Source organism: Scomber scombrus, chromosome 17 (assembly GCF_963691925.1).
Source record: "Scomber scombrus chromosome 17, fScoSco1.1, whole genome shotgun sequence".
NCBI classification, from domain to species: Eukaryota; Metazoa; Chordata; class Actinopteri; order Scombriformes; family Scombridae; genus Scomber; species Scomber scombrus.
The window spans coordinates 22,368,719-22,394,593 of record NC_084986.1 but is presented as its reverse complement, the minus strand read 5'-3'; the positions used below and the strand labels follow the sequence as shown (position 1 = coordinate 22,394,593).

The window sequence follows — 25,875 nt, the reverse complement described above, 5'->3', positions numbered from 1 at the left end:
GGCTCGCGCTCCCCCGCCTGCCTCTCTCTCTCTCTCTCTCTCTCTCTCTCTCTCTCCTCTCAAACCGGCCTGCTCGCTGTGTCACGAGCCGCAGAGGCTGCAGCACCGGAGAGAAAAGTTTCCGCGCGGTCCTAAAGTCTACAGCCGAGCACACCGACACACGCGCGCGCGCACGTGCACACACACAGAGGACAGGTGTACTCAAACTGAACAAACAGCTCGAGCAGCGTCCGCACAGTGAACAGAGAGGCTGAGCTCAGGTGTGATTTACAAACATGAAGAGTGTCTGACAGCAGGTGTAGTAACATCATGAGGAGTGTTTTATATCTCCTGTTGAATCTGCACCAACTAAAGGTCACCCCTTATATAGTCTTATATTTTTTAAATAGGCATTTTTGCCTTTATCAAATAGTACACCATTGGTGAAAAGTGACAAAGTACTTTGACTCAAGTGCAATTTTGAAGTACTTGAGAGTTTTCATATGGTGCTGCTTTGGATTTCAACTCCACTACATTTCAGAGGGAAATATTGTAGCTACTTTTGTACTTCACTACATTTATTTGACAGCTGAAGTCACTTTTCAGATGAAGATTTGACACAATGGATAATATAATAAGCTTTTAAAATACAACACATTGTTAAATATGTGTTTCCAACCTTTTTGGCTTTTGACTTACAAAAAGCAGCATGTAGTCGGCTCACATTTCAGTTGTCTATGAGTTGTTAACAGCTCCACCAAATAGTGATTTTTTCCTTCACATGGTTTCATTTTAACTAATGTTCAAATGATTCAATATTTCAGCAAAAAATCAGAACTTTGTTTTTTCTTCTTTCCTCTCCCATCATTCATCTCACCACCGCTCACATTTATTTGGTGATAATTTTTCAGGGGCCCAAACCCAAGATTGGACTAAGCTCACTAACTGCTCTAACACTGATGCTTCACTATTAATAATCTAATGATGTCATATATAATAATATATCAGTCAGAGGGACCAAAACACTACTTTTACTGTAATACTGCATACTACATCACTCATAATACTGCAGTACTTTTACTGTAATACTGCATACTACATCACTCATAATACTGCAGTACTTTTACTGTAATGCTTTAACTACATCACTTATAATACTTATGTACATTTACTGTAATACTTTAACTACATCACTCATAATACTTATATACTTTTACTGTCATACTTTAACTACATCACTCATAATACTTATGTACTTTTACTGTCATACTTTAACTACATCACTCATAATACTTATGTACTTTTACTGTCATACTTAAACTACAACAAGCTCATGATACTTATGTATTTTTACCTGAGTAGGATTTTTCTTTTTTTACATATAACCACATTTCTGCATTGATAAGTAAAGGGTTTAGACACTTCTTCCAGCAATGGCAATAACATGCAATAGAGTACCCAGGCTTGACTCAAACTAGGGACATTGGGGTCGCATGTTTTGTTTTTTTGATTAGTTTTTTCAGCAACGCCCTGATCACATTCACACAGTTACACAGTCATACCTGGAAGCTGCCCAGTACACACAGTCTGATCTGCTGGCCACTGAGCAGCTCCACTGGAGCAGTTGGGGTCAAGGGCCTTGCTCGAAGGTACGTCAGTGGTGGTAATGAGGGAGGGGCAAGCACTGCTTCTTTACTTTCCCCACTCAGATTTATCCTACTGGTATGGGGGGATTGAACCGGCAACCCTCTAACCTTTAGGCAACCACTGCCCACCTTGCCACCTCTTGGCTCTTGCCTCCCGGCTTCTGAGGCGACTGCCCTGAGCTCCCAGAGCTTCAGGGACCTGAAGGCCACAGGCTCAATGTGATGTATGTGGTAATTAGACAAATTGAATAATGACATAATACTGTATGCACCATTAAAAATACAATATAAACTGAAATGACACCTGGATTATTACCTAATTTTACAAACACGTCTTGTAGAAGGGCCTGGAGTTCATTTTTGCCTCATCTGTTCTGAACAGGATTCCCCCGCAAGATATCATGATTTTAAAGGATTGTTTCACAAAATTTCAAGTCTTTCTCCAAACAGTAGTCATATGCCCATCTAAACATTGGCTAAAAGGTTTTTTGGGGAATCCACAGCCCTCATTACCTGCAAAAATGTATTAGCGTAACTTTATGTGACGTTAATATGAGACTTCAGCAGTCTGAGTTAAATCAACTGGATATCTTCCAAGGTCACAGTCTTTTTAGTACAAAATTCCCTCTTTGTGCTCAGCTGCAGTAGAGGGGGTAGTGGTCCTAAAAATGGTGTAAATTTTGAATACAATCCTTAATTTGATCTACTTTTAAAGGGGGGGCGTGTCATGTTCACTTGCAGGTCTAAATTTATATTCTGGAGCTGGACTATCTTTGCGTTTACAGTTAAAAAAGGAAACCTCTGTAGTTAACTTTTATTGGCTCTTTGTGCAGCCCCTCAGTTCAGCCTCTGTCTGAAACAGGCTGCTCCTGTCTCTTTAAGGCCCCCCTCCCAATGAGCCCACTCTGTTCTGATTGGCTGGCTCCAGGAAGCTTCTACGTAAACAAACTGTGGCAGTACCACTTCACTTCTTATTCTCTTTTTTTAAAACCCGAAATAGACTTCTCTACATCTGGGTATCCTCAAGCCCAAAACTGATCTGAAATTTGCGAACGGACAACGTGAACAACCTTAACAACAAAGTCTACGAAACATACGGCCATTAGTTGGCATGTGTGAACAATCTGACGTAAGCACTCAGAACTGAAGTCCTGATTTTTGAGGTTCATCTCAAATCAATCAAATAACAGCTAACCTGGTGTGTGAAGGCCCAACACATGCTTGTTTTAAAGTACACCTATTGTTTTAAATGACCAAACACACACCACGAGCATTACGAGGCATGCCAAACGGCCTTGACGCCTCTACTCCAACCTTGCTTCGACAGAGAGAGAAACAGCATGGCGGTGGTCGAGCGAGGAGAGGGAGCAGTAGAGTAAAGCAGTGAATGAGAAAAATAAATGTTATTTTCTGATTATTACATAGCGGTTACATTCTAACGCTCAAATAACCATCAAACACTCAACAGAGGATTTACTGTGGAAACAGTCGCTCTTAGTTACATTTTTCCTGCATTTTTCCTCCTTGTCATACATTCATTACATCCAAGTTATGCAGCAGTAAATACAAAGTACACCAGCACAAATCTGTGCTGGTTCTGTGGTGTTGACATTTTCAAATCCGTCACCATAGGAGGATCAATTGAAGCACATCAAATGAGGCATATTAGTTATTGTTTTCAATGCATTTAGGCCTAATAGTGAGGGTAATGGCGGCCCAGCTGCTCATTTTTGACCCAGGTGTGTGTTTAGACATGCTCATAATGACTGGAGAGGGCAACCCTTCCCTCATGACTTCATTGTAACAATATACGGTATGTTTGATGTCAGTGTGTAACTGCCTAAGGCAAAATATTATATATTTACTAGAGATCCAAATCTAAGCTTTACATTACCGCCTTTAAACACCAATAATTCTGATTTGAGCCCAACTTTTATGATTGTGCAGCTCTTTTTGTTTTGGCTTTACAAGATTCATTTTGTTTCTTCTTTTCAATTCCTTTTAGTTATGTTTTAGGTTATCTTGTCTCCAGCTACACAGGTGAATGGCACATGGTTACCTGTTTGTTTCTTCTGGTTGTTAACTGCTCGTTTGTCCACGTTTTTCAACAGGTGAAGTTGAAGCCTGCTGCGGCAAGTCGGAGCACGCTCTCAAACTGGCGTGGAAAGGTGTTATGAGAAACATGCGCAAAGCAGTAAATGTTGTTGAATGAGCAGATGAAGCAGAGTGAAGGAGGAGTGGGGTAACAAGTGATTTAGAGCAGCATAAGTGGGTACAACGAGAGGGGTTTCCGGCTTAAAAGGAAGCAAATAAAATAAATAATGAGTTAAAGCTCTGGGAATCAAAAGGACTACAACTAAACAACTACATTGGATTCATCGTTACTTAAACTGTCAATCAAGACTTCACACTAAATTTTCACAAGATAATAAATGTTTGAGTTCTGCAATTGGTGCCAAAGAAGAGATGGTTAAACTCAGTTTGACCTCTGAGAAGAAAAAAAAACCCTATAGGGTCATAACTGCACTGGGTGGTGTGTATGTGGTGGGTGTGGGGGGTTATTTATAGCAGTCAGTGAGGTCGCAAACAACAGACAACCTCAATGAGCTTTATTCAGTCTATAGTTGACACCCCCACCTTGCACAGACAGTCATGACCTCTGAATGAAGCTCATGGGAAAAGTGAGAACTGCTCATCCATACTAATGAGGACACTAAATCAGGGAGGAAGTTGAAAAGTCTTTCACGTGGAAGAAAAATTGGGTGTGTCTTTGAAGTCGATGCTGCCAGTGTTTATTTTTAGAAAATGGGTTATTATGACCCGAACTCTAGATCACAGGAAGATGAGGCGGGGGAAAAAATATCTCTCCCCAGATTATTCTGATCAGTTTTGTTGTCAGGCTTCTGCCCTTGTAATCCCCGTTCATTCCTAACAATCCTAACATGGTGAAATTTTCTAGGCTAGTAGGTTACGGTTTAAAAATAGGTGGCAAATTGTTCCGATGAGGCTCCTTTTCACAACCAGCCCAAAACTTTACACCAACTGTTTAGTGTAATGGTAGAAGCAGTGTTACAATACTAAAGTAAAAACATCATACGTCCAGTATTTAAAAAAAGTTCTTCTGGTCAAAGCCAAGCAAATTCTAACTATCTAACTCTGTTTGGTAGTTTACAACACAGCTATAATGCAACTTTTTAAAGAAGACATAAAATAATCCTCTTAGAGGTGAAACAGTGAATCCATGAGCAAATAAATAAACCAGTGCTGAGCCTTTTTTTTACCTCAAAACAGCCCTTTTTGGTTTTTTATGACCAGTATATGGTGACTAATGTTAGGATATGTAGATAGACATTGCTACATTATAAGTCTTCTCTGCTACTGTTACATTATAAGGTCACAAATTAAAGATTGGAGGGAAGACTACTGAAAATTCAGTCTTTCATTATCCTGGAACTACCACTTGAGGCCACAATGCTTAGCAGAAGTTACGTAGTCACACGTTAGCCAATAATAATCCATCATAAATATGTACGGCACCAGTCAAAAGTTTGGACACACCTTCCCATTCCCTTGAAGGAGAAAGTGTGGTCCAAACTTTGGATTGGTGCTGTGTTTTGGATGTAAAATCTTAAAGCTTCCATAGATCACACACACACACAGGTGTTTTCATTTACACTTCCCATACAGACCCATTCTTAGCTCTCTCTGGTTCCATAGTCCCAGAAACTGAGCTTTAGAGTGGGACAGCTTGCCCTGTTATCATTCCAACATCACCCAACTATATCCCCAGGGGTGCATAGTTTGGTACACGTTACACCTGACTAGAGTCTTATCAGCCACTGTGATTGAGAACACCTGTGCAGGTGTGCCCAGCCTGCAAAGTAACAATTAACTATAGCTGTCAAATCAATCTAGTGGAGTAGATTAATTCCTTTTGAAATGTATTTAATAACATTGCATAACATCAACATACTTAAACGTGCCTTAACCAATTTTCTGGCCACTTAAGGGCATTGGAAACTTGCCATATAATCAACTTTTATGCAGATAGGTTTCATTTGTCAGCAAGCAGTTTATTTCAACATCCAGCGTGTTTCGGTCCACCTGGTGAATTCAAGTCCAATATTCACTCTGTTTTTGCTCTCTACCAACTCCTGAGGGAAATAGCTGGCTCTTACGCTGCTAAATGCTCCACTATGTTCACCAGCTAGTCTCTAGCTGCTGTTCTGAGCTGAGCAGGTAGTGTACACAGGGGTTTTTAGAGCTTTTTCTCCTAAAACAGCTGCAGCCAAAAAATGCACTTTTAGAGCTAGTGAGAGTTGCAACCGGACAAGCAAAACGATGAGCCCAAACTCACTGTAAAGCTCTGTAAAGCCAAGGGGAGCTGCAGAGTCAAGACTGTACAGTATTTGAGTGAAATTAGTTACATTTCATCACTGGTTTAGTCATGCCCTCATTTTCCATGTGCTGCACATCTCCGAACTGTCAGCCTCTAGCTTCTCTGTCTTCGGGGCTCCTGGTGTTGAAATGGCCGTAATACGGTGGAATTTAGAAAAACTGTAATCCAGACGAGCAAAGTCAAGTACGTTTACAAATGGGTCACTTTCCAAGAATATAGCAGACTGTAGTTTTCAAACTTGTTCCACATTATTTATTGCATCAGAATGCCTGTGGCCAGACTGAAGAGCTAAACAAACGTTAAAGGAACAAGAACAAACCAAGAGGGAATAAAATGTTGAAGTCATGGAGGAATTATGACATATTATAGTAGAGGAAATTCATGGAAAAATGATTGAATTATACATTACATACCCCTGTGATTATGTTGACGCCAACAAGTTTTATTCGTCCTGGCGATTAAGATAAAACCAGTCACAGTCACAGACACAGAAGAGACTGATGTTAAATATTATTTATTGCAGATAAAACACAAATCAACACAGTCACACCGTCAGCTCCGGCTGGTTCAGAGCCGAAGGTGTTTACAGATTCATGTCGGGACGCGTCTGTCCCGTCAGTCTTGATTTCTCTCGCTCTCTTTCACACATACACACTGAAAATGTGGACTCACTCATTTCCTAAATCACTCATACTGCAAGTCAGTCATTCGCTGACTGAAAACGGGAAATCTCAGTCGCAAGCAGTCAGTCAAACATAGAGGAGGGCTGGTGAAAAAAAACTGTCCGATTCAGAAATGTACAACACAGTAAAGTACAGCTTCCTATGAGCACAAACCAAAACCCTGAAAATGTTGAATACATTACTGATAAAAAATATATCTCAAAGCTGACTGATCATTAAAAAAAACGATTTTATCACAAGCTCAGTAAGTCACTTTGGTTCATGCTTGATTTGCACACAGATTTCAGTCTGTAGATGTTTGGGGTGAAGTTTGGGTGGCTTACATTTGACGATACACACAGAGAACACTAATTCCCAAAGTAAAATTAATTCTTTTTGTTTTTTTGCATAGACTTTTTATGGTGACTGGCAGTTGGAAGACTTTAAAGGCTTGAATCAACTCTTGGTTGAATCGTTGGTTAAAAAATGGGTTTGAAATGTGTGATTCTTTAATAAAAAGCCAGAAAGATGTCAACTACAACTCCCAGGGAACATTGCAGTGACAAACATCCAATCACAGAGCTGAACATTTCAGTTTAATTCTGTCTTATGGAAGAAATCTGGGCCAAATGTAGATATACATTATAACAATGGAGCGTTTTGAATTTCCTACAGCTCTATTTCACATCTCTGGCAGGCTTCACCTAGACTGCTGAGGCTCATGGGTAACGTAGTATTAAAACTATGAGATATTCTCCATACCGAGCAGATGATAAAGAATATAATTCCTATGATACAACAATAAAATGTTTACAACTTATCGTCCTATACAACTACATCCAATGAAAACCAGTGAAGCTGTTGAGGTGATTATTAAATGATCAGTTCACCCAAATCATGAAGCAAACAGACTTTTAGGCACCATTTCTTCAATAAACAGTAGTTCCAGTAAAAACTGTTCACTGTGTGATTGGTGGACAGTGTTTCTGGAAAAAGTTTTTTATTTATTTATTGTTTTATAGTTTTATTCCTGTGAGCACCACAAAAAAATATCATTCACCTTCTTATTACTGAGGTGGAGGCAGAAACCTTAGGAGACGAACTCCGGACAAATAAACTCCAAGCTATCTGCATGACTTGACATGTCTACAGAAGTGGTTTGCCTTGTGACCCCTCAAAATAAAGCACTTGAGACCCTTCATCACATTGCAGGTTACAGCTTGAATGTAGACATAGCTATAGTCAAGAATTCTGAAGAGGTAAAAGTATCCAATATTTCACAAGAAAAATAGAAAGAGTTTTTGGAATTTGGGTGAACTGACTCTTTAAAAGAAAATGTTTAAATGTGAGTTTGAGGGGGTAAATACCTCCAAAACACACGTTACTGTTGAAGAAAATAGTTTTATATTTCCACTTTTTCCATACACTCATTCTCACATACACACACACACACACACACACCGCAGTAATCAGATATCTCCTCTTTGACTGTAGCCTCACTGCAGTACCAGGATAAACGGAGGCTGGGACAACCTGAGCTGCTATCATACTGGCACTAATCTCATCCAGGTCTCAGACACCAGGGGCCTCATTTAAAGCTAGTATAATACTGTGCATCACCGGGTATGATTTTACTTGTCATATAGTTTTTGTGTGTAAAATAGCTGCAGTGAACTTTATTCTCAAACTTTACTCTGTTAAAGTTCTCCAACAAAGGAACAACACGTATATCAATATTCATGAATCCTTTTGCAATGACCATTTATGGTTAATTGTGGGAGTAAAATGGGTGGGGTGTGAGGTTCGTCCACATGCGCACATTTTCAAGGTGATTGTGATTCATGAATGGAAACATGATTGCATTCTTGCGTACACACAGTTTTGATAAATATGATTTGGCGCAAAGCTACTTTCGTTTTTTTTTATGTGCACTTTTGGTACAGATCCTGTTTTATAAATGAGGCCCCTGGACTTGGATGAAGACTTTCCATTCTGCATCTTGAAGGAGTCCTAAAGCGTTGGGGTGTGTGGGAAAGGGGGGTGGGGGGGGGCTGGTTTGGTACAGCAGGAAATGTCCCATTAAAGCTTATCGTCTCAGCAGGGCCTGACCACACTCACGTACACATAAAACGCTCAAACCAAATGAATAAATGGCAAAAAAATAATACAAATCAAATCAAAGCAAAACAATAAATACTAAGCACACAGTGCCGAAACTTAAAACATTAAAACTCGCTTCTTATCTTTTTAACATCTGTCCCTCTTTTGTTTTTCCTTCGCTTTTTCCTCTCTCACATCCACTATCTCCATCCTCCAGTATCTCCATTCTTGCACTTTTCTGTTTCTTAAATTTCCTTTAAAAAAAAAACAAAAAAAATCTTTCTGTCTCTTTACGATGTCCCTCTCACTTGCTCGACCCTCTCGCACCTCGAAAACGCAGAGCACACACACACACACATGCGAACACGCTACAGTACAAATCAGTAGGCTTCGGATTCCTCGTTTAGCTACGCGCGATCAAATCAAAACAAACGTTAAAAACCACAGTGACAAGACAGACACAGAATCACAGCTATACATCAGTAGGGACCCAGCGGTCATTTTGGTGTCCAGCATCGTGATTTGTTGATTGACAAGTGGAGCTCTAATCCCCAATTGGCTAACGATGAATATAAGAAGATACGCTTGAATCCCGGCAGGGTCAGTCTTCTTTGGCCGTGATGAAACTGAAACATCACACTGTCTGAGGAGAGAGAGAAATTGTGAGACTATAGTTTTTAAATTCATGTCGTATGGAATTAAAGGAATAGTCTGAACTAAATAAATACTTGACACATCAGGTGAGTGTAAAAAAGGGGGGATTACATGACATCACTTACTGTTTTTGTTTGTTCTGCCATCATTTTAACCTGCTAAAGAGAGAAAACAAGTCAGTGTAGAATTGTGCAATCTGAAGGTCAAACAAGTGCTACAACTTTCTGCCAGAAACTGTAATAAGAACCAGGCCAGTTTTTAGCATAGAAACATGAAACAAGACTGTACTTGGCAGGTGCTACACAACCTGACCGACTCCACAGAAAGAAAAAACTATTGTTAGAAGCCTAGATGGAATTTTTTTTTCTTTCTATAAATTTAAAGACTTAACTGTGTTGGACACGCGGGGCTGAACTCTGACCTCCTGTCTGGCTGTCGAGGGGTCGGCGGGTTAGTAGTGCAGGTTAGTATTCTAATGAGGGATTTTAGTCTGAGCCCAGACTGCAGACCAGGAAGTAGTCTCACCGCTGCTTCTCTGCAGGCGGTCCTCTCGTAAAGAGGAGGGGCTCCATAAAGCGCGGCTAATGAGATGGCACGTTAATGAAGCTTGCTACAATAACGACGAGAGCACCTGGAGAATGAGCGGAGTTGTGCAGAGGTCTGTGTGCACGCGCTCAGACGTTAACAGTGAGACGGATGGGAAAAAAACGCGAGTACGAGTTCAGATGATATTATCCAGAGCGACTTTTAATGTGCGCTCGAGTAAAATAAGATTCGGATTCACTGCACTGAACTTTCTCTCATTTTTTAAATAAACGATGGTCAGAACTTTCTGGGGTCTCACCATCGTATATTTAAAAATATACAGGAGAAAACCATTTAAAATGAAGCAAAATAGTTAGTGTGGGAAAAAAGTTCTTTGTTTTTGCCAGGTTTTTTTTCTTTTTTACTTATTCATGTTATATTATTGTTATTTTATTGTTTGCTGATGGTCTTACATGATAATTTAACATTTAAAAACCCTGATTATTAGAACAATCACTAGTTTTAGATGCCCTAATTCAGCAACACTGATATCAGCTTTCAAAAAACCCATATCAGTGGTTCCCAAAGTCTTTAAAATGATTGTGTTAGTAAAAGAAACATGGAAAGGAAAGATCAAATGGATGGAGTAGGGAGAAGATCATAACTCTGTGTAAGAAGGTAAATGAGACTCTCGATAAAGAGAAGAATTTACCTCGGTCCTTCCCGTTCAGCAACCTCTCCTCTTCCTCCCGACCATCATCTAGTCCCAAAGGAAGGTAAAAAGTCAACATATGAATGCATTCTGAGGCTGGATTTATTTAAACCAGTTTCATATATACAGAGTGTCTTTGTGTGTGTGTGTGTGTGTGTGTGTGTGTGTGTGTGTGTGTGTGTGTGTGTGTGTGTGTGTGTGTGTGTGTGTGTGTGTGTGTGTGTGTACCAGAGTGAAGCTCTTTGACCAGTGAGGACACAGTGTTGGTGATGGAGTCTGCTGCTACCAGAAGGTCGTTCCTCAGGTTTCTTCTCGGGCCTGGAGTGAAGTAGATGCAAAAATAAAAGACCGACAAATTAAACAAAATAATAATTGTTATCTAGTGTGGCACATTGTGGTATGAAAACGTATATTACAACTTACATTAACTAACTGTGGCAACCATTGACTCAATATATTGATTGCTGACTTCTTCTGAAGCTTTATCATTGACTTCATCTCCATTCTCTAATCTAATCTCTGGTGACTTTATGTGAAAAAGAAGAATAATGCAATTTAAGTAAGTAGTAAAACCTTTAAAACATATTTGAAGTATTTCCTCTTTCTTACACATTTATTTTCTTAAAAGCAAATTTAAAATGAAACAGAACTCATTAAATTGCCATACAGTCATTTAACTATTGCTTCTTGTTGAGTGGTTTACATTGTAGACTTAACAAAGGTCTTCAGTAATTATATAGAAACTTTTGTAGAAATATTTGTAGTGGATTAACATATAAACATTTTTGGACCATTTCCTACTAAAAATGTCTCTCCTGTGTGTATCAAATGGCTGAAAAAAAGATTGACTATGATGTAACAATTACAGTATAATGAAAGTTCATCAACCTACATTTTTCTCTTACCTTGAGCAAAGGCCTCCTGTACATCACCGCCCACCCCGGCAAGGGAGTCTTGAGGGGGAGACATGTGCATCTGGGGAGACGCTGTTCCTACTGAGCGGACGGTTGACGGGCTCGGCCGAGAAGGAGAGGCGTGAGAAGAGCCAGCTGCCTGCGCCTAAGAGATGGATTTGTGGATGTTGTTATATATTGTTTATGACCTACAAAAACCTCTAAATTCACATGATCAGATTTTATTCTACTATAACTAAGAGCTGACATCATCTCAACAATGTACAGAATGTTCTGGTGACTGCTAGAAAAAGGCAAGTCCAATTAAAAACAAAGCTAAGCAAAGCAAAATGACTTAGTATGAGACTGCACATTGCTGCATGAACATAACTTGAGAGATAAACTTACTGCCTGACGCTGTTCCTCATCCTACAGGGCCACAAGGCGGACAGTCGGAAATAAACAGGGAGGGAAAGGACGGAAAAGAAGAGGTCAGATACAGTCGGAGTGAGAAAAGGTGAAATTATAAAAAGGAGGAAACGGCAGAAGGGGAAAGTGAGGACTGATAGTGTGCAGGAAGAGAGAGGTGCCCTCTACACCAATGCTGAAGACTATCGTTTGTGTGTGTGTGTGTGTGTGTGTGTGTGTGTTTGTGTGTCACCTTGAGCAGCTTCATCAGCCCCTCCAGCTGTACCATCAGCTCCCTCCTGCTCTCTTGCAGAGACGACATCCTCTGCTCCAGCTCGTCTTTCCTCTGTCTGCAACGCACACACCGAACCCCTCCATTACTGTCACATTAGAAAGTATCGGGAGGCAGAAATACAGCAACAGAGGATTCACAGAGGACACAAGCTGCAGTCAAACTGGCATAATATGAAGTCAAATATGTACTAGAATACAGGAAGGGAAACTGGATAACGAGGCCCATTTACACTTCTCATACTGCATGTCTGAGTACAGTATGCATCTCTTTTTGGCACGTCGCAAATCTGTAAAGTGGTCTTCCTGTGCAAAATGTGATTATAGGTATGCCCTTTAGTCCAGGCTGCATGGGATGAGGCTGATAAATGAATGGGAAACAGCTGGGAAACTGCCAAAACTCCTCTCTTCCTCCTACACTTATGGCCAAATTAGCCAAATGAGAGAATGATGTTACTCGAGCGTGTTTTTGAAGCACAGTATCATCCTTAAAAGACTCCAAAGGGAGCAAAGTAGCTGAAGAAGCAGAAGGGGAAAAAAAGAAACCCTTGAGCGGTCAGACGTAAACCTGGATTGCAGCGGATCAAAGGAAGGAACACTAGGTCAAACAGTCTTGACTTTTTCCTGGGTTTATCGTTTGTTTCAGAGTTGCAAAATGAGACTCGGAGAGCCAGCTGACCGAAAAATGAGAGCGCTGGGACCAAAAAATAAACCTTCAAACCAAACTTTGAAACCTAGAAAACATAATCAATACTGACATATACCAGTCCGCTGATGACAGAAGCACCATGCACTGAGCGCTGTGGAAATGCTAGAGACCGGGTAAGGCCTTCCAAGTACTTAGAGCGATACAAAACACTGGATCCAAACTGCAACCAAAAACCGCCACCGCAGAACAAAAAGACAAACAAAAAATATGAGATAGGTGTTTACAATCTGTTTCCCAAGCTTTATGCGGTCTGGACGGGAGTTTAAAGCATGGACACACACAACTCCTCTCTTTCCTGCTTGGCTTCCCTTCACATGGTAGGACGAAAGAGCAAATAAACATAGAAAACAAGAGTCTGAGTCATACAGGATAAATTCAGATTCGAGTCATTATATTTGAAGTAAAGCTTCAACAGCGGTATCAACACAAAAGTTACAAAAAAAATGTCTGTATTATAACAGAGTTTCTAATCATTTGGTGTTGCTGCGTTCCTGTACCGAAAAACACACTAAACTCTACACAGTGGATTCAAACTGAGACGTACTGCTGGATATTTGTCTTGCACATGCACACAGATACATAGGGGAAATTTCTCAATAATGTCAAATGTGGGTTGGTGCTGATGAGAAAGATTCCTGTGATAATGAGCTGCAAGATGCTGCACCATTGCACAACTCTACATAGCCATATAACGGATGATAACAGCAGATGATAGAGATGCAGTATCTGCTGATGAGATGTGAGGAAGGAAGCAAGATTTAAGTGTTCATGTGCATTTATCAGAACATAAAGAAAGATTGCAGTATCCCTAAATTACGGGCATTGAGTGATGTAGGTCATTAATGATTCATTAATGTTATCGTACTGTTTTAAACATATGCATGTTGATTAATCCACCTCCAAGTCAGGTAATATCATAGAATTCAGAATAGGGATGACTTAAAATATATAACAAAGTAAATATACTAAAATTAAAATATTCTTATCAAAAAATTGACCAAAAACTAAGCTGTAAATACTGTCATTTGCAAAAAAAACTTAAAGCCACTATGTGTAAAATTTTAACATTTTTGACTTGGGGGCGCCCCCCAGTGGACGTATCAGTGAAGACACTGTAGCAGACAGCTACTGCCTGCTACCATCACAACTGAAAGCAGCTATAATTGTTTACAGTATATAAAGTATTGTAGCACTTAAAAACAGTCAAATCAGTATTCTTATATCATTAACTGCCCTAGCCTTCTATGATCATGGCGTTCAGATGATGGTAGCAGAATTGTTATTGTTCTATATCAACACCGCATAAACACCATCAATTCCAACTGCCCCTCCTCCTACTTGGGAGTTTTTTTGTTTTTACTGAAAAGCATAAACATGTTGGAGCCGATTTTTTTACGTTGGCTTTTTCCAAAATTCCACCATCTGTCATTGCCATCTGCCATAAAGCACTTTCCCTCTGTGCTGCAGAGCAACGCAGCAGGTTTCCCGCCAAATCTGACGCTGTGGCACATAATGCTGAAAATGCAATGAAGAAATGAGGAGGATGGAAAAGTTTAAACTATGTTAATGCTTCACTTCTGTGGGTGTGACTTGTAAGAGCTTGGGTCAATCCTCAAGTGGAAAACAAGAAAAAACTAACAACTAACAGTACTTATATGCTTTAAGTGTGTATATAGATGTCAGTGCAGCTCCTGGGCAGCTTGATCTCTGGCTGAGTCTGTGTTTACCTGAGCAGCCGAAGCTCAGCCAGCAGAGTTGGGTTGGTGCTGCCCTTCTCCGGGCTGGGCTGGCACGCCGCGTCATGTTCTGCTCGGAGATGTTTGATCTCTGCCAAGATCTCTCTGGGAAATGAAAAACATACTGGTCAAGCTAAGGCAGGGGAGGCATAGCATGACTGAACACATAACAGTTCTGCAGGGGGTTTTTTTTGCAGATTTTTGGATGAAAGTAACATTTTGAAAGTTTAATTTAGAGAATATAAACCTCACAAGCTGTCAAACACATGCATACAGCTATATTGTCGACATATAGATAAGCAGAAAAATTCAACACACAGACGGAGCACTTTTAGTAGGAAGGGAAATACTTTCCTGTCAGCAAACACAAGTGCTGAGGTGTAGAATTTAGAGGCTTTAGAGGTGTTTACCTCAACATTTTTACCTTTCGTTAAGGTACAGGTATCAAGTCATTTAGTGCAACTTTGTAAACACTAACGTTTTTCATATTTTAGTGGGGAGACCAGCTAGTTATAACAAGACAGAAAGACCGAAAATCCTGGTTTAGTAAAGCCTCAGTATGCAAATCTATAGAGTCACAAATACACCTCAATAAAGTGAAACTTTTCACACATTTCTACCTGTTCTTACACTCCAGCTGAGCAATGAGCTCCCTCTTCTGTTTGTTCACATCGAAGTTGATGCTCCGGTTAGGAATCACCTGACACACACACACACACACACACACACACACACACACACACACACACACACACACACACACACACACACACACACACACACACACACACACACACACACACACACACACACACACACACACACACACACACACACACACACACACAGGGTTAGCTCATTGATTTTTACATCGACTGTTCTATTATTTAATGACAAAAAGAAGATTTAGTAAAAGCTCCTTTAAGATCAGAGAGACAACTCTCCATTGTGTGTTAAAATGCTGTGTAAATCTAACATAAGCGTGTAATTGTGTATTATTATATCTGAGGTTTACAGCGTGTGAGAAAATGAGGTGTTTGGGACTCACTCCTGCACCGTCGGTGTCTGCCAGTCGGGAGGCGTAGCGCGCGATCAGTTTGTGCTCCTCGTCTTGCCTGCTGGGACTGTCCACGCTGCTGACACACACAGCAAGAGCAATATACACTAGTTATGATTGATATGGTTATTTTAGTTGATATGGCTAATTCAATTATCTATAACCTGTTTTTTCTGATGTTGTACAAATATGCACGTTTAAATGTGCCAAATGCTACTGGAGGAGACAAATAGGAGCTTATATTATAATTAGCAACAGGTTCCAGCACATTAGGAAAAAAGTAAACTAATCAAAAATCAGAAGTAGAGGAGCAACCTTAGATAAATCCAAGATGAAAAACATTTGAGGGGGAGAATAGATTTCAGCAGTGATACAAACAAGTGAAATGTAACTGAATGTAAATACGCAATTTAAATGTAACTTTTCAATATGATTACCTTCCACAAAATGACTATAATCACGATTTTGAGGACAAATGTTTCCTTTAATCTCTGGTTTGGCATCTTCAGTCATTGTCAGTCATACTAGCTGACCCTCTAGTTACTGTAATAGGCTCTGAGAGGTTATGGATGAATTATATATACAATGAACTGACATCTGATGACTAGAAAAACTCATTGGTATTTGGCAAATTTTGGTCCACTGACTTGAAGGTAGTCATGTTTTTTCATATTTTAATGGGGGAATTTATCCTTATCAGAATCAAGGGTTTAAAAATAAAGGATGTTGTGTTGCTGTACAGATTGAGGCAAATTTGTGACTTATGATATTTGGTTTTACAAAATAAAATTACTCGTCACAAATGCGTAAAAATTGACTTGACTTAATTAAACTAAACGAATACTGGTCACAGCCATTACAATAAAGTAGTCGTAACTTTAACACATGACAGAAGAAGCTGATTGTGAGCAGCAGGTTTTAACACACTGCAGAAATGGAAACCAACCAGCCAACAAACAGCTTGAAGAGTTTAGTTGATCTTAAAATAAAATAGATTCTGTGTAAGATTTTGCTCTTCACTGTAAAAGATTAAATATGAACTCGGTCTGACTCAGCCAAAGCCTTACTGTACTGCACCTTACATCCCCCCTCCTTATTCTCTTATGTAACCAACCCCCCGCTGAGTCCCTGCACCCCTCTCACCGCGGGCTGCTCTGGAGGCGATTCACATAGGCAGCGATCAGAGCGTGTTCCTCGTTCATACGCTGAGCCGTTGCCAAACTGGATGACCGAAAAAATAAAAATAAATAGAAAACAGACAGGAAATAAACAACAAGGAATCACACTGACAGCCATGCATTTTTGATGAGTATATGTAATTGAGTGTGACAGGATATCGTCAATACAGCACCGATTCTTCATATCTATCATATGAATTTAATTTTTTTAGATTATATATTCTTATTTACTATACAGTTTATATACAATTTACTGTATCACATCTATCTTGACATATTTAATTCAATTCTTCATTCATTGTCACTGTTTTCATACAATAAAAAGGTAATTTCTCTAATTTTCCCATCTTTTTTTTGCATGTCTCAGCGCATTGCATTGCTGTTATATTGCAGACTCTGCATCTCTCTGCTTTAATAATAATATGTTATGTAATATAATGGTAATACCACATATCAGACTTTGTAAGGGATACAACGATAAGGTCCGGGACTTATTTGCATTATTGCCTCTGGTGCTTTTTACAGACCACGAACTTTTCTCAAGATCCAGACCACTTTCAATGTGACTTATGTAGAAATATTAAAGAATAAGCAAATAGTAACATAGATAAAAAGGTATTGTAGACAACTATAAAATCACAGTATGATATAAATGTGCATATGTTCTGCTGAACCTGTACATTTTTTTCTTTTCAGATGTCTTTACTACCATAGAGACTTATTGTTAGCAAATCTAATCAGATAAACGAAATAGGTAATTAAAAGTTTAAAGATAATGTAGAAGCAACAAGCTATTAAAAACCCCAGCTATGTTGACTCAAGTCATTTCCAATGTAACAGGTGGCGTCGAGCTCCACAAAAAAACTGCAAGCTTGTAATCAGACAGAAAACAACGACAAACACTAAACTGGCATTTTTCAACTCTTAATGTCAGTCTTTACCTCTTGGATGACTCTGGCACTGACGCAGACAGCAACATGGCCTCACTGCTGTTTCCAATGGGTTGAGAGGGGCTATACACACACACACACACACACACACACAAACACACACAGAAATAATGATTCAGACCCGTATGATCAACTGTGCAAACACCTAGTAAGGGTAACAACATAAAATCATTAAAACACAAAGGACTGCCTATCACGTACTCACACACTCTCACATGCTTTTGAGTGCATTCATGCAATAGTGAATTGAACGGGTCTGAGCAAACACAGACAGGGCAAAGATCACAAGAGCGAGAAAAAGACAGAGAGAGAGAGAGAGAGAGAGAGAGAGAGAGAGAGAGAGAGAGAAAGAGAGAGAGAGAGACTAAATGAAATGGGGAAACTAAAAAAAAAAAAAAAAGGGAAGAAATTCAGAAAAATAAGTTTGGAGGTAAAACAGTCTGACGCAGCCTCATTGTAAGCATACTCACATCTGTGCTAAGTGCAGTTCCTGGGTGCTAATACAAGCCTAATGCTTGGAGGTCTGTAATGACTCAGTATGCCAATGTTTGGAAAATCAAACACTGTGGATCACACCACGAGGGGTGGAGCCACCAAAATGGTTGGCTGCAGAGCTGGAACTTTTTTTTTTTTTCCTCTCTCATGTCATCTGCACTTTCTGTGTAAAAGTAATTCTGCAGGTTTTAACCAAACAACATGAAACAGGAGTCTGCTACTAGGTAGTTGCGGTGTAATATTTCACGCTCTGTTATGAAAACTAAGCTTTTCGCTGTTACTGATATATTACAAAGCTCTTCAACAGTGACAGCTACTGACTGAACACTAACTAGTGGTTCATGCAGCACTAACATTGCATTATTTAAGCAGAAATGCTTAATAAATGTGATGATTTAATGCGTTTCATTGTCATACATGACAACAAACTGAATATGTTTGAGTTTTGGACTGTTGGTCGGACAAAACTAAACATATGAAGAAATGAGCAACATATTACACCCTTCTTACAGTGGAATTGTATTGTGATGATAATATTAAAATAATTAAATGAATGATTTCTCCATATGTAATTTTGAATAAATCTACCATGCTGGAATATACTGTTATCAATGTCATTCTTACATAAATGATTTGAGATATATTAAAATGTGTGTGTGTGTGTGTGTGTGTGTGTGTGTGTGTGTGTGTGTGTGTGTGTGTGTGTGTGTGTGTGTGTGTGTGTGTGTGAGGTCTTACACTATGTTGGAGAGGTTTAGGGTCCTCACAGGTTCTTCTGAGTAAACGGGGTGGGAGGGCTCCCTGGACGATACGCAGCCCAGAGTCCTGCTCAGGGCTCGGCCCAGCTTAGTCGCCGGCGACTTCTAACACAGTTAAACAAATGTCAACGTCAGTGTTCAAACAACTGAGTGAGCTTTTTCATCTAGAAATGTACCTAAGCATTTTTTTTCTTAGTTGTTGCAAACAAACTGTGGCAATTGTAGAACATTCAGCGTGTCACTCTGTGTCATGTCTTTTACAGTATTACACCTTTTCTAAATGACTTCAAAATTGATCTTAGTAGGGTTTTTGTTTTGTCTCCCTCTGACACCCTTTCAAACACGTGTGATGAACTATTATAAAATCCAATAAACAGCTGGCTGAGTGAAGTCAAATTCATTCCTAAATTCTTCTCTCAGGTGGATAAATTACTTTGTCATTCTGGTATTAATCACGTACTGGCTTTAGTTTGTGATTTTGCAGAGAACTCAGGAGCATTGAGTACACTTCACCAAAACAAATCATTTAGATAGACAGGTATTAACTGTGAAAATAAGCACCAGTATACTGAAGTGAAGGAGGTAATCAAATGAATGAAATGTAGCCTAAAACTGAGGAAATGGACATGTTAAATCTGCTGAGGATAATTAGAGTGGCTTTCTTGACGTTGTTGGACAGGCAGAAGCTGAACTACTGAACTAATGAGTTTTATCCTTGAAACATTAATAAGATCATTTATGCCAAGCTTTAGTGATGAATAATTCAGCCGCTCTTTTTCCATGTATTAGTACATCATTTCTTCACTGAAAACATTTTCCTCTTCAGGCTAGTGTGACTTTTCTTTAATATTATGGTAAATGTATGGGATTATGACATTTCCATTCAGATTTTGAACCTCAGTACATCATAATTACCAAAACATCATTTTTGGATTATCTATCTGAGTGTATTAAATGAAACTTGCAAGTTTGGGATATGCTGTGATGATCTGTCATGAATTAACTTAACACACAAATACACACACACACAAAACAGAGGTAAGTCCCCATAATGTGACAGCTTTAACAGACTTATGTTCCCAAAACTTAAATAAGTACACGTACACACACACACACACACACACACATTTACATACACAGTGCCCCCTGGTGTGTCAGTAGTCAGTAGTGACTCACCCACGATGAGTGCTCCTTCATCTGATGCTGGTTGCTGTGAGAGCCGCTGGCGTTGCCGCGCCAGAAGCAATTCTGGCAGAGCTGGTAGCCACGGCAACGGAGGCAGCGATAGCGGAAGCCTGTCATACCGTTGCCACGACAGTAAGAGCACGTCACTGGATGATAGACTGAGAGAAAGAAAGAAGAGACAGAATCTGTAGTTGATAGTCTCACAAAACAGACACAAAGTCACAGTTTATCAAGAAAAGATTTTAAAAAATGTGTAAAAATTCAACTTCATTTTAGAAAAATAAATGCTGAATATGTAAAAAAGCAGAGTTGGTGTTTATGTATGTTCTGACAGTGTGTGTGTTTGTGTGTGTGTGTTTACCGTGTTCTACATTGGCCATGCGGTGCATGAGAGGCAGCCAGACAAGACACTGAGGAGGTTCAGCTATGATGTCCAGGAACATGTTGAGCATCACCCTTTTCTACACAACAACAATAATAATAACAGACTCTTCAGTAACACACAATACAAGCTCCAAAATGAAAAGAAACCATTAAAATAAGATTCAGTTGACTATTAACAGTGTAATAAAAGTGTGTGTGTGTGTGTGTGTGTGTGTGTGTGTGTGTGTGTGTGTGTGTGTGTGTGTGTGTGTGTGTGTGTGTGTGTGTGTGTGTATACCTGTTGTGGAAAGCATGAGCGTGCTAAGGTGTGTGTGTAGCCGAAGGACGGTCCTTCATGCAGAGCAGTGGGCAGCTTGAGAGTCTCCCTCAAAAAATTGTCAAATTTTGACAATACCAACACACCGTGTGAGTCCGATACCTGAGAAAACACATCTACACACACACAACATTGTTTTTGTCAATTAAAATGAAGATGACATTATTATTAGTTATTCATTGACTTTAACAATAACAAATATTTATAACCCCAACTCCAACTGGTCTACATAATGTGACATATTTTTCTTCTCACAACATCATAGATAAAAGTAAGTTATATTAAGTTAACATGAGCAATCTGCAGCAGTGACACATATTCTCCACAAGGTGGCATAACATAACATGTATACATCGCCATACATCTCTCTACACTAAAATGCAGAGAATATATATATATGACAATTCACTGCTTTAATGCCACAGCCTGTAATACGTTTTTTACATTTTTTTTTAAACTATATATTACACACTGCTGGAATGTCATGCTCCACTTTATCCAGTAACTGCATGCCACTGTTCAGATGAAGTCTGGATAAAATTAATCTTCTCCATCTCCAACCAGATTGGCTGATACAGTTGGAAATTTGGCAGTTCAGACCTGAATGGTGCATCACTATTTGGCATATTTGAAGTGCAGCTCATCTAAAATATCACAGCTGCACATCTGGATTTGGTGACAGACAAAAGGGAAAAAAAGTGTTTTTTCCTCCACTGTCAGTAACCCAACATGAATGTTTGTTTGTTTTTTTGTCAGACAGCTAATAAACAGCATGTGTCTTGTTTTTAGCAGTTTCATTACGTAACTTTTGTAATTTAACATAGTTTTTATCAAAGTGAGATTTTTTTGCACATGCTATGATTCAATTTAACATTCGACTAAGGCACTGCAGGATCCTGCTTGTGCATATTAACATTATAATGAATGTTGCTGACAGTGAACTGCCGTTAACATATAAACAAAATACCAAATATTCAAAACAATGTATTCTTGCTGCTGTAATGCTATCAATATTTCTATCTCTGTGTTTACACAAGGCCCACATGTGAAGTCAACAAGCTCGTGCCAGTTCTCTGGGGACTGTTGCAAGTGTTACTGAGAAATGCTGAATAATTGATCTGTATCAGACTGATGTCAGACGTGATGTGTGGTGTCTGCTGGTACTTACAGCGAAGTTTATCTACAAGTTTCCCTCCGCAAAGTGTGGCCAGCATCGCCTTGACCGAGAGCACCGTCAGTCGGCTCTCTGGTTCACTGGAACGCACACAAAAACACACACACACAAAAACACACACACAGACACACATATTACATTATGGTATATGTCTCTTTCATTATCACTTAAAAAACACGATGTTGTAGAAAACAAATTCGGTAACCAATAACAAAATCTTCATACAGTGACTTCTCTAAATGTACCTGTCGATGGCAGCCAGGAGGAATCCGACCAGCAGCACAGTACTCTCTCGCGGGTTGATGGTGTGTGTGGTGGGCATGCGCTTGCTAAGCTGGTTGAACAGGGAGGACACCAGGTTCTCCAGCCTGGTCACAGAGATGCCAGCGTTCAGCTCGACAGCGTTCAGACCAGCGTCCCGCACCGCCTCGATCACATTGTAAATGTCGATCAGATGCACTTGAATTAAAACAGACAATGGGTAGGTGGGTTAAAAGATAATTGAGTCTTGAAGCATATCTACATTTATTCACTTAATTGTTAATTCTGAAAAAGGAGAGCAGTGGGGACTCACAGTTGCATCTCTTTTGTACATATCTGAGTTTGCATGCTGTTCGGTATGTAGAGCGACAAATGGCGTCAAGGTTCTGCTCCGCTGAGACAAAGAAGAAGAAGATACTCAGAAACCCTGCTGTCATTATGCATCAGTAAAGAAACACAATCTCATGAATGTCAGGTCATATCCAATAAGAAGAAACGTCCTTTTGTCAGCATTATAAACATTTTCCATTAAAGACACCAAATGGGGAAACAAAATCTCTGTTTTCTTGCATTTTGAGGCACACAACAAATACACAACAAATGCCACAAATGTGAAAATCAAACTCTATCCAGGGTGCAGTACAGTACAGTGCAGCCATGTAACTGGTCAAAGGTCACTCACCGATCTCATTCAGGATTTGCCTTCCCTCTGCCCCTGCTGTGGCTGGATCCCCCCTCCCTCTGTCTCTCTGGTCCCCCTCCTCCATCACCATCCTGCATGAAAACACAACACAGCATGACAACTCAGCACCTGGACTTTCACCCTCTGTTTTAATGCTCAATTTAGGTGACTTGTGCCTGTGAAGTAATAAAGCAAAATACAATTATGGAAACATTTCTATCAAATAAATGATGATGCAATGATCAAACTGATGAATAATTAAAATTATTGCAGCTCAAAAGGTATGTGTGTATATCTTGAATCCTAAAATTATCACAATGACCACCGATGCACTGCACTCAACTATTATAGATGTTATTATACATCATTTGATTTATTTGTAAGGGAACATGTTAAATATTAAATATAACGGTTACTATTTAGTATGGTGCGCAGTTATCTTAAACCTGTTCTTCATCTGCAGCTCCTAACATAAACATTGTTTGTTTTGTGTGAGTCATGCTATGTTTGTGGTGCACATTTCCGTTTTGGTCTATAGCAGGAAATACATCAAAGACCACAGGCAATTCGTTCTTGAAATGGTCTTCATGTTTCTCGTAGATGAGACTCGTACAACATTTTGAAAAGAGGCTTTAAATTTACTAGATGAGAAGCTCACAAGACGACAGAAAAAATACAACTGCATTCATGCAACAAAAAGACACCAAAGACAAACTACTGTAAGCACGCTGCAACTGTACACTTTATATTTAAACACAGATGTACTGTACTTTTTAAATACACACACACACATACAGAGAGGCTTAGATGGCCACCAGAGGATGAGTTGAGTGCTTGGTAAATAAACACATTAATGAGAGCAGCTGATGAAATCTGAGCTGTAGGCTGGCCTTTAGAAAAAGTTAACAAGGGTGCAGAGAAAGAGAGAGAGGGGAGGGGGAGGTGAAAAAGAAAGCAAAAAAGACAGCAAGAAAGAAAGACAGGAAGAAAGAGAGAGAGAGAGAGAGAGAGAGAGAGAGAGAGAGAGAGAGAGAGAGAGAGAGAGAGAGAGAGAGAGAGAGAGAGAGAGAGAGAGAGAGAGAGAGAGAGAGAGAGAGGACATGTCAGCTAGTTGACCTGTCAAACACTGATGTTTGACAGAAAATCCAGAGGGTATCAGTCGCCATGGTAACAGTTATGCTACACCACCAAAGTGAAACACCCACACACACAAATATTTGCATTCCTTGTATAAATGTGGTGACAGGCCAGCCCCCTAATACACACACACACACACACACAAACACAAACACAAACACACACACACACACACACACACACACACACACACACACACACACACACACACACACACACACACACACACACACACACACACACACACACACACCTTAAGAAACTGGTGATGTCCTTTCACATGCACACACACAACCTCAATGTTGTGTTGTCCTAGGTCAGTTTTGGGAACATTGCATAGACTTACATTCATTTCCTGGAGACTTACCCTAACCTTAACTACTGACCCAAAAATGTGTCCAGCTTAAGTCTGAAATTGGTCCCCAAAAGTAGCCTAGGACAGACCTACACACACACTCTCACACACACACACATTCCAGAGAGGATTTGAAAGCTTCCCAGGAGACTTCATGCTTCATGCAGACAAAAGAAGGATTCCTCCTTTCAGTCACACTCTTTCTCTCTCACACTCACTCTCTCTCTCACACAGTCCCATGCATCTCTATACAGCTGCTTCACTGCTTTTTCTTTTCCTCTCATCTCTCTCGCACACTTACACACTCTAGAGGCGGTTAATCCCAGCTAATCAAGTGTGTTTTCTAGACCACTTTCAGTACAGTAAACAGTCTTGTTCTTCAATGTGCCCTTGAGTTAAAGACACCAAATGCACACTACAAGGTACCCTCTGTCAAAGGACATCTCGTATTACTCCACTGCGATTCCACCTTGACCGCTTGTGCTACAGGTTTCAACTGTGTTTAATAAAAAATGTCCTACAGAACATGAAGAGGGTCAAACAGCAAGAACAATAATGCTACATTCAGACAAAGATAAAGAGGAGGCACTGACACATGAGCAGCTCTGATTGGAATCTCATTTTTTGTTGCTGCTTGACTAATAACTTTGTTTTTGGCCGTTTTTCTGTTTTGTTTTGAAGGGAGTAAAAAGGTGCAGTGTGCATAGATTTTTTTGGCCACTTGGGGGCAGTAGAAACAAGTAGTCAACACAATCCTGACATATCAATCCTCCATGCTCGCAAAAAAAGGTGCAAAGCAAAATCACTGATATCTTCCACTAACAGACTAGTATCCTTTTTTGGATCTTTATGTCTAGATGTATCATATCATATCAACAACACAAGAAGTGCTGACCCTGCACTAAAGCTAAATAATGACCCTGCTGTCCTCCAAATAGGCCGCTCCATCATCTAGCCAGGCCTTAACTTGTATCTACTCCATGTGAGTAAGTAAGTAAATCTTTATTCATGTAACACAAAACCTGGATGCGCAGTCAGGATCCAAAATTAACACCCACCAAGTGCCTAATATGTTTAGATTTTCTGTTTGGTGAGTAAATCTCCAGAGGCGATCCACCACACTGGCGGGTCAAAATAGTCATGTAATAAAATATCTGGCATGATGGCTCAGAGGGAATTACTCATGTTTGTCCCGATATAGTGTAGATAAGCCTGACGTGTGTTTTTTA

The 25,875-nt window shown here is 39.7% G+C and overlaps 1 protein-coding gene across 8 annotated transcripts in view; it reads right to left on the bottom strand.

Moving 5' to 3' along the window:
• Positions 1-6,522: 6,522 nt before the first annotated feature.
• dtnba (dystrobrevin, beta a) overlaps positions 6,523-25,875 on the bottom strand; it is a 30,512-nt gene continuing 11,159 nt past the window's right edge. For 3 of the 8 annotated variants that reach the window (XM_062437825.1, XM_062437826.1, XM_062437827.1), the window contains 19 exons: positions 23,155-23,246; positions 22,786-22,866; positions 22,457-22,670; positions 22,206-22,291; positions 20,999-21,153; positions 20,699-20,798; positions 20,329-20,495; positions 19,133-19,257; positions 17,891-17,962; positions 16,915-16,992; positions 15,763-15,850; positions 15,335-15,414; positions 14,706-14,819; positions 12,232-12,328; positions 11,583-11,736; positions 10,906-10,995; positions 10,678-10,725; positions 9,566-9,598; positions 6,523-9,429 (listed from right to left, as the gene is read on the bottom strand). In XM_062437825.1, the coding sequence (XP_062293809.1) occupies positions 9,591-9,598; positions 10,678-10,725; positions 10,906-10,995; positions 11,583-11,736; positions 12,232-12,328; positions 14,706-14,819; positions 15,335-15,414; positions 15,763-15,850; positions 16,915-16,992; positions 17,891-17,962; positions 19,133-19,257; positions 20,329-20,495; positions 20,699-20,798; positions 20,999-21,153; positions 22,206-22,291; positions 22,457-22,670; positions 22,786-22,866; positions 23,155-23,245 (1,848 nt within the window). In that variant the 5' untranslated portion in view covers position 23,246 and the 3' untranslated portion in view covers positions 6,523-9,429; positions 9,566-9,590. Of the gene's footprint in view, positions 9,430-9,565; positions 9,599-10,677; positions 10,726-10,905; positions 10,996-11,100; positions 11,204-11,569; positions 11,737-12,231; positions 12,329-14,705; positions 14,820-15,334; positions 15,415-15,762; positions 15,851-16,914; positions 16,993-17,890; positions 17,963-19,132; positions 19,258-20,328; positions 20,496-20,698; positions 20,799-20,998; positions 21,154-22,205; positions 22,292-22,456; positions 22,671-22,785; positions 22,867-23,154; positions 23,247-25,875 lie in introns of those variants that run through there. The other 5 variants (XR_009927325.1, XR_009927326.1, XM_062437829.1 and 2 more) reach the window with 5 other exon arrangements.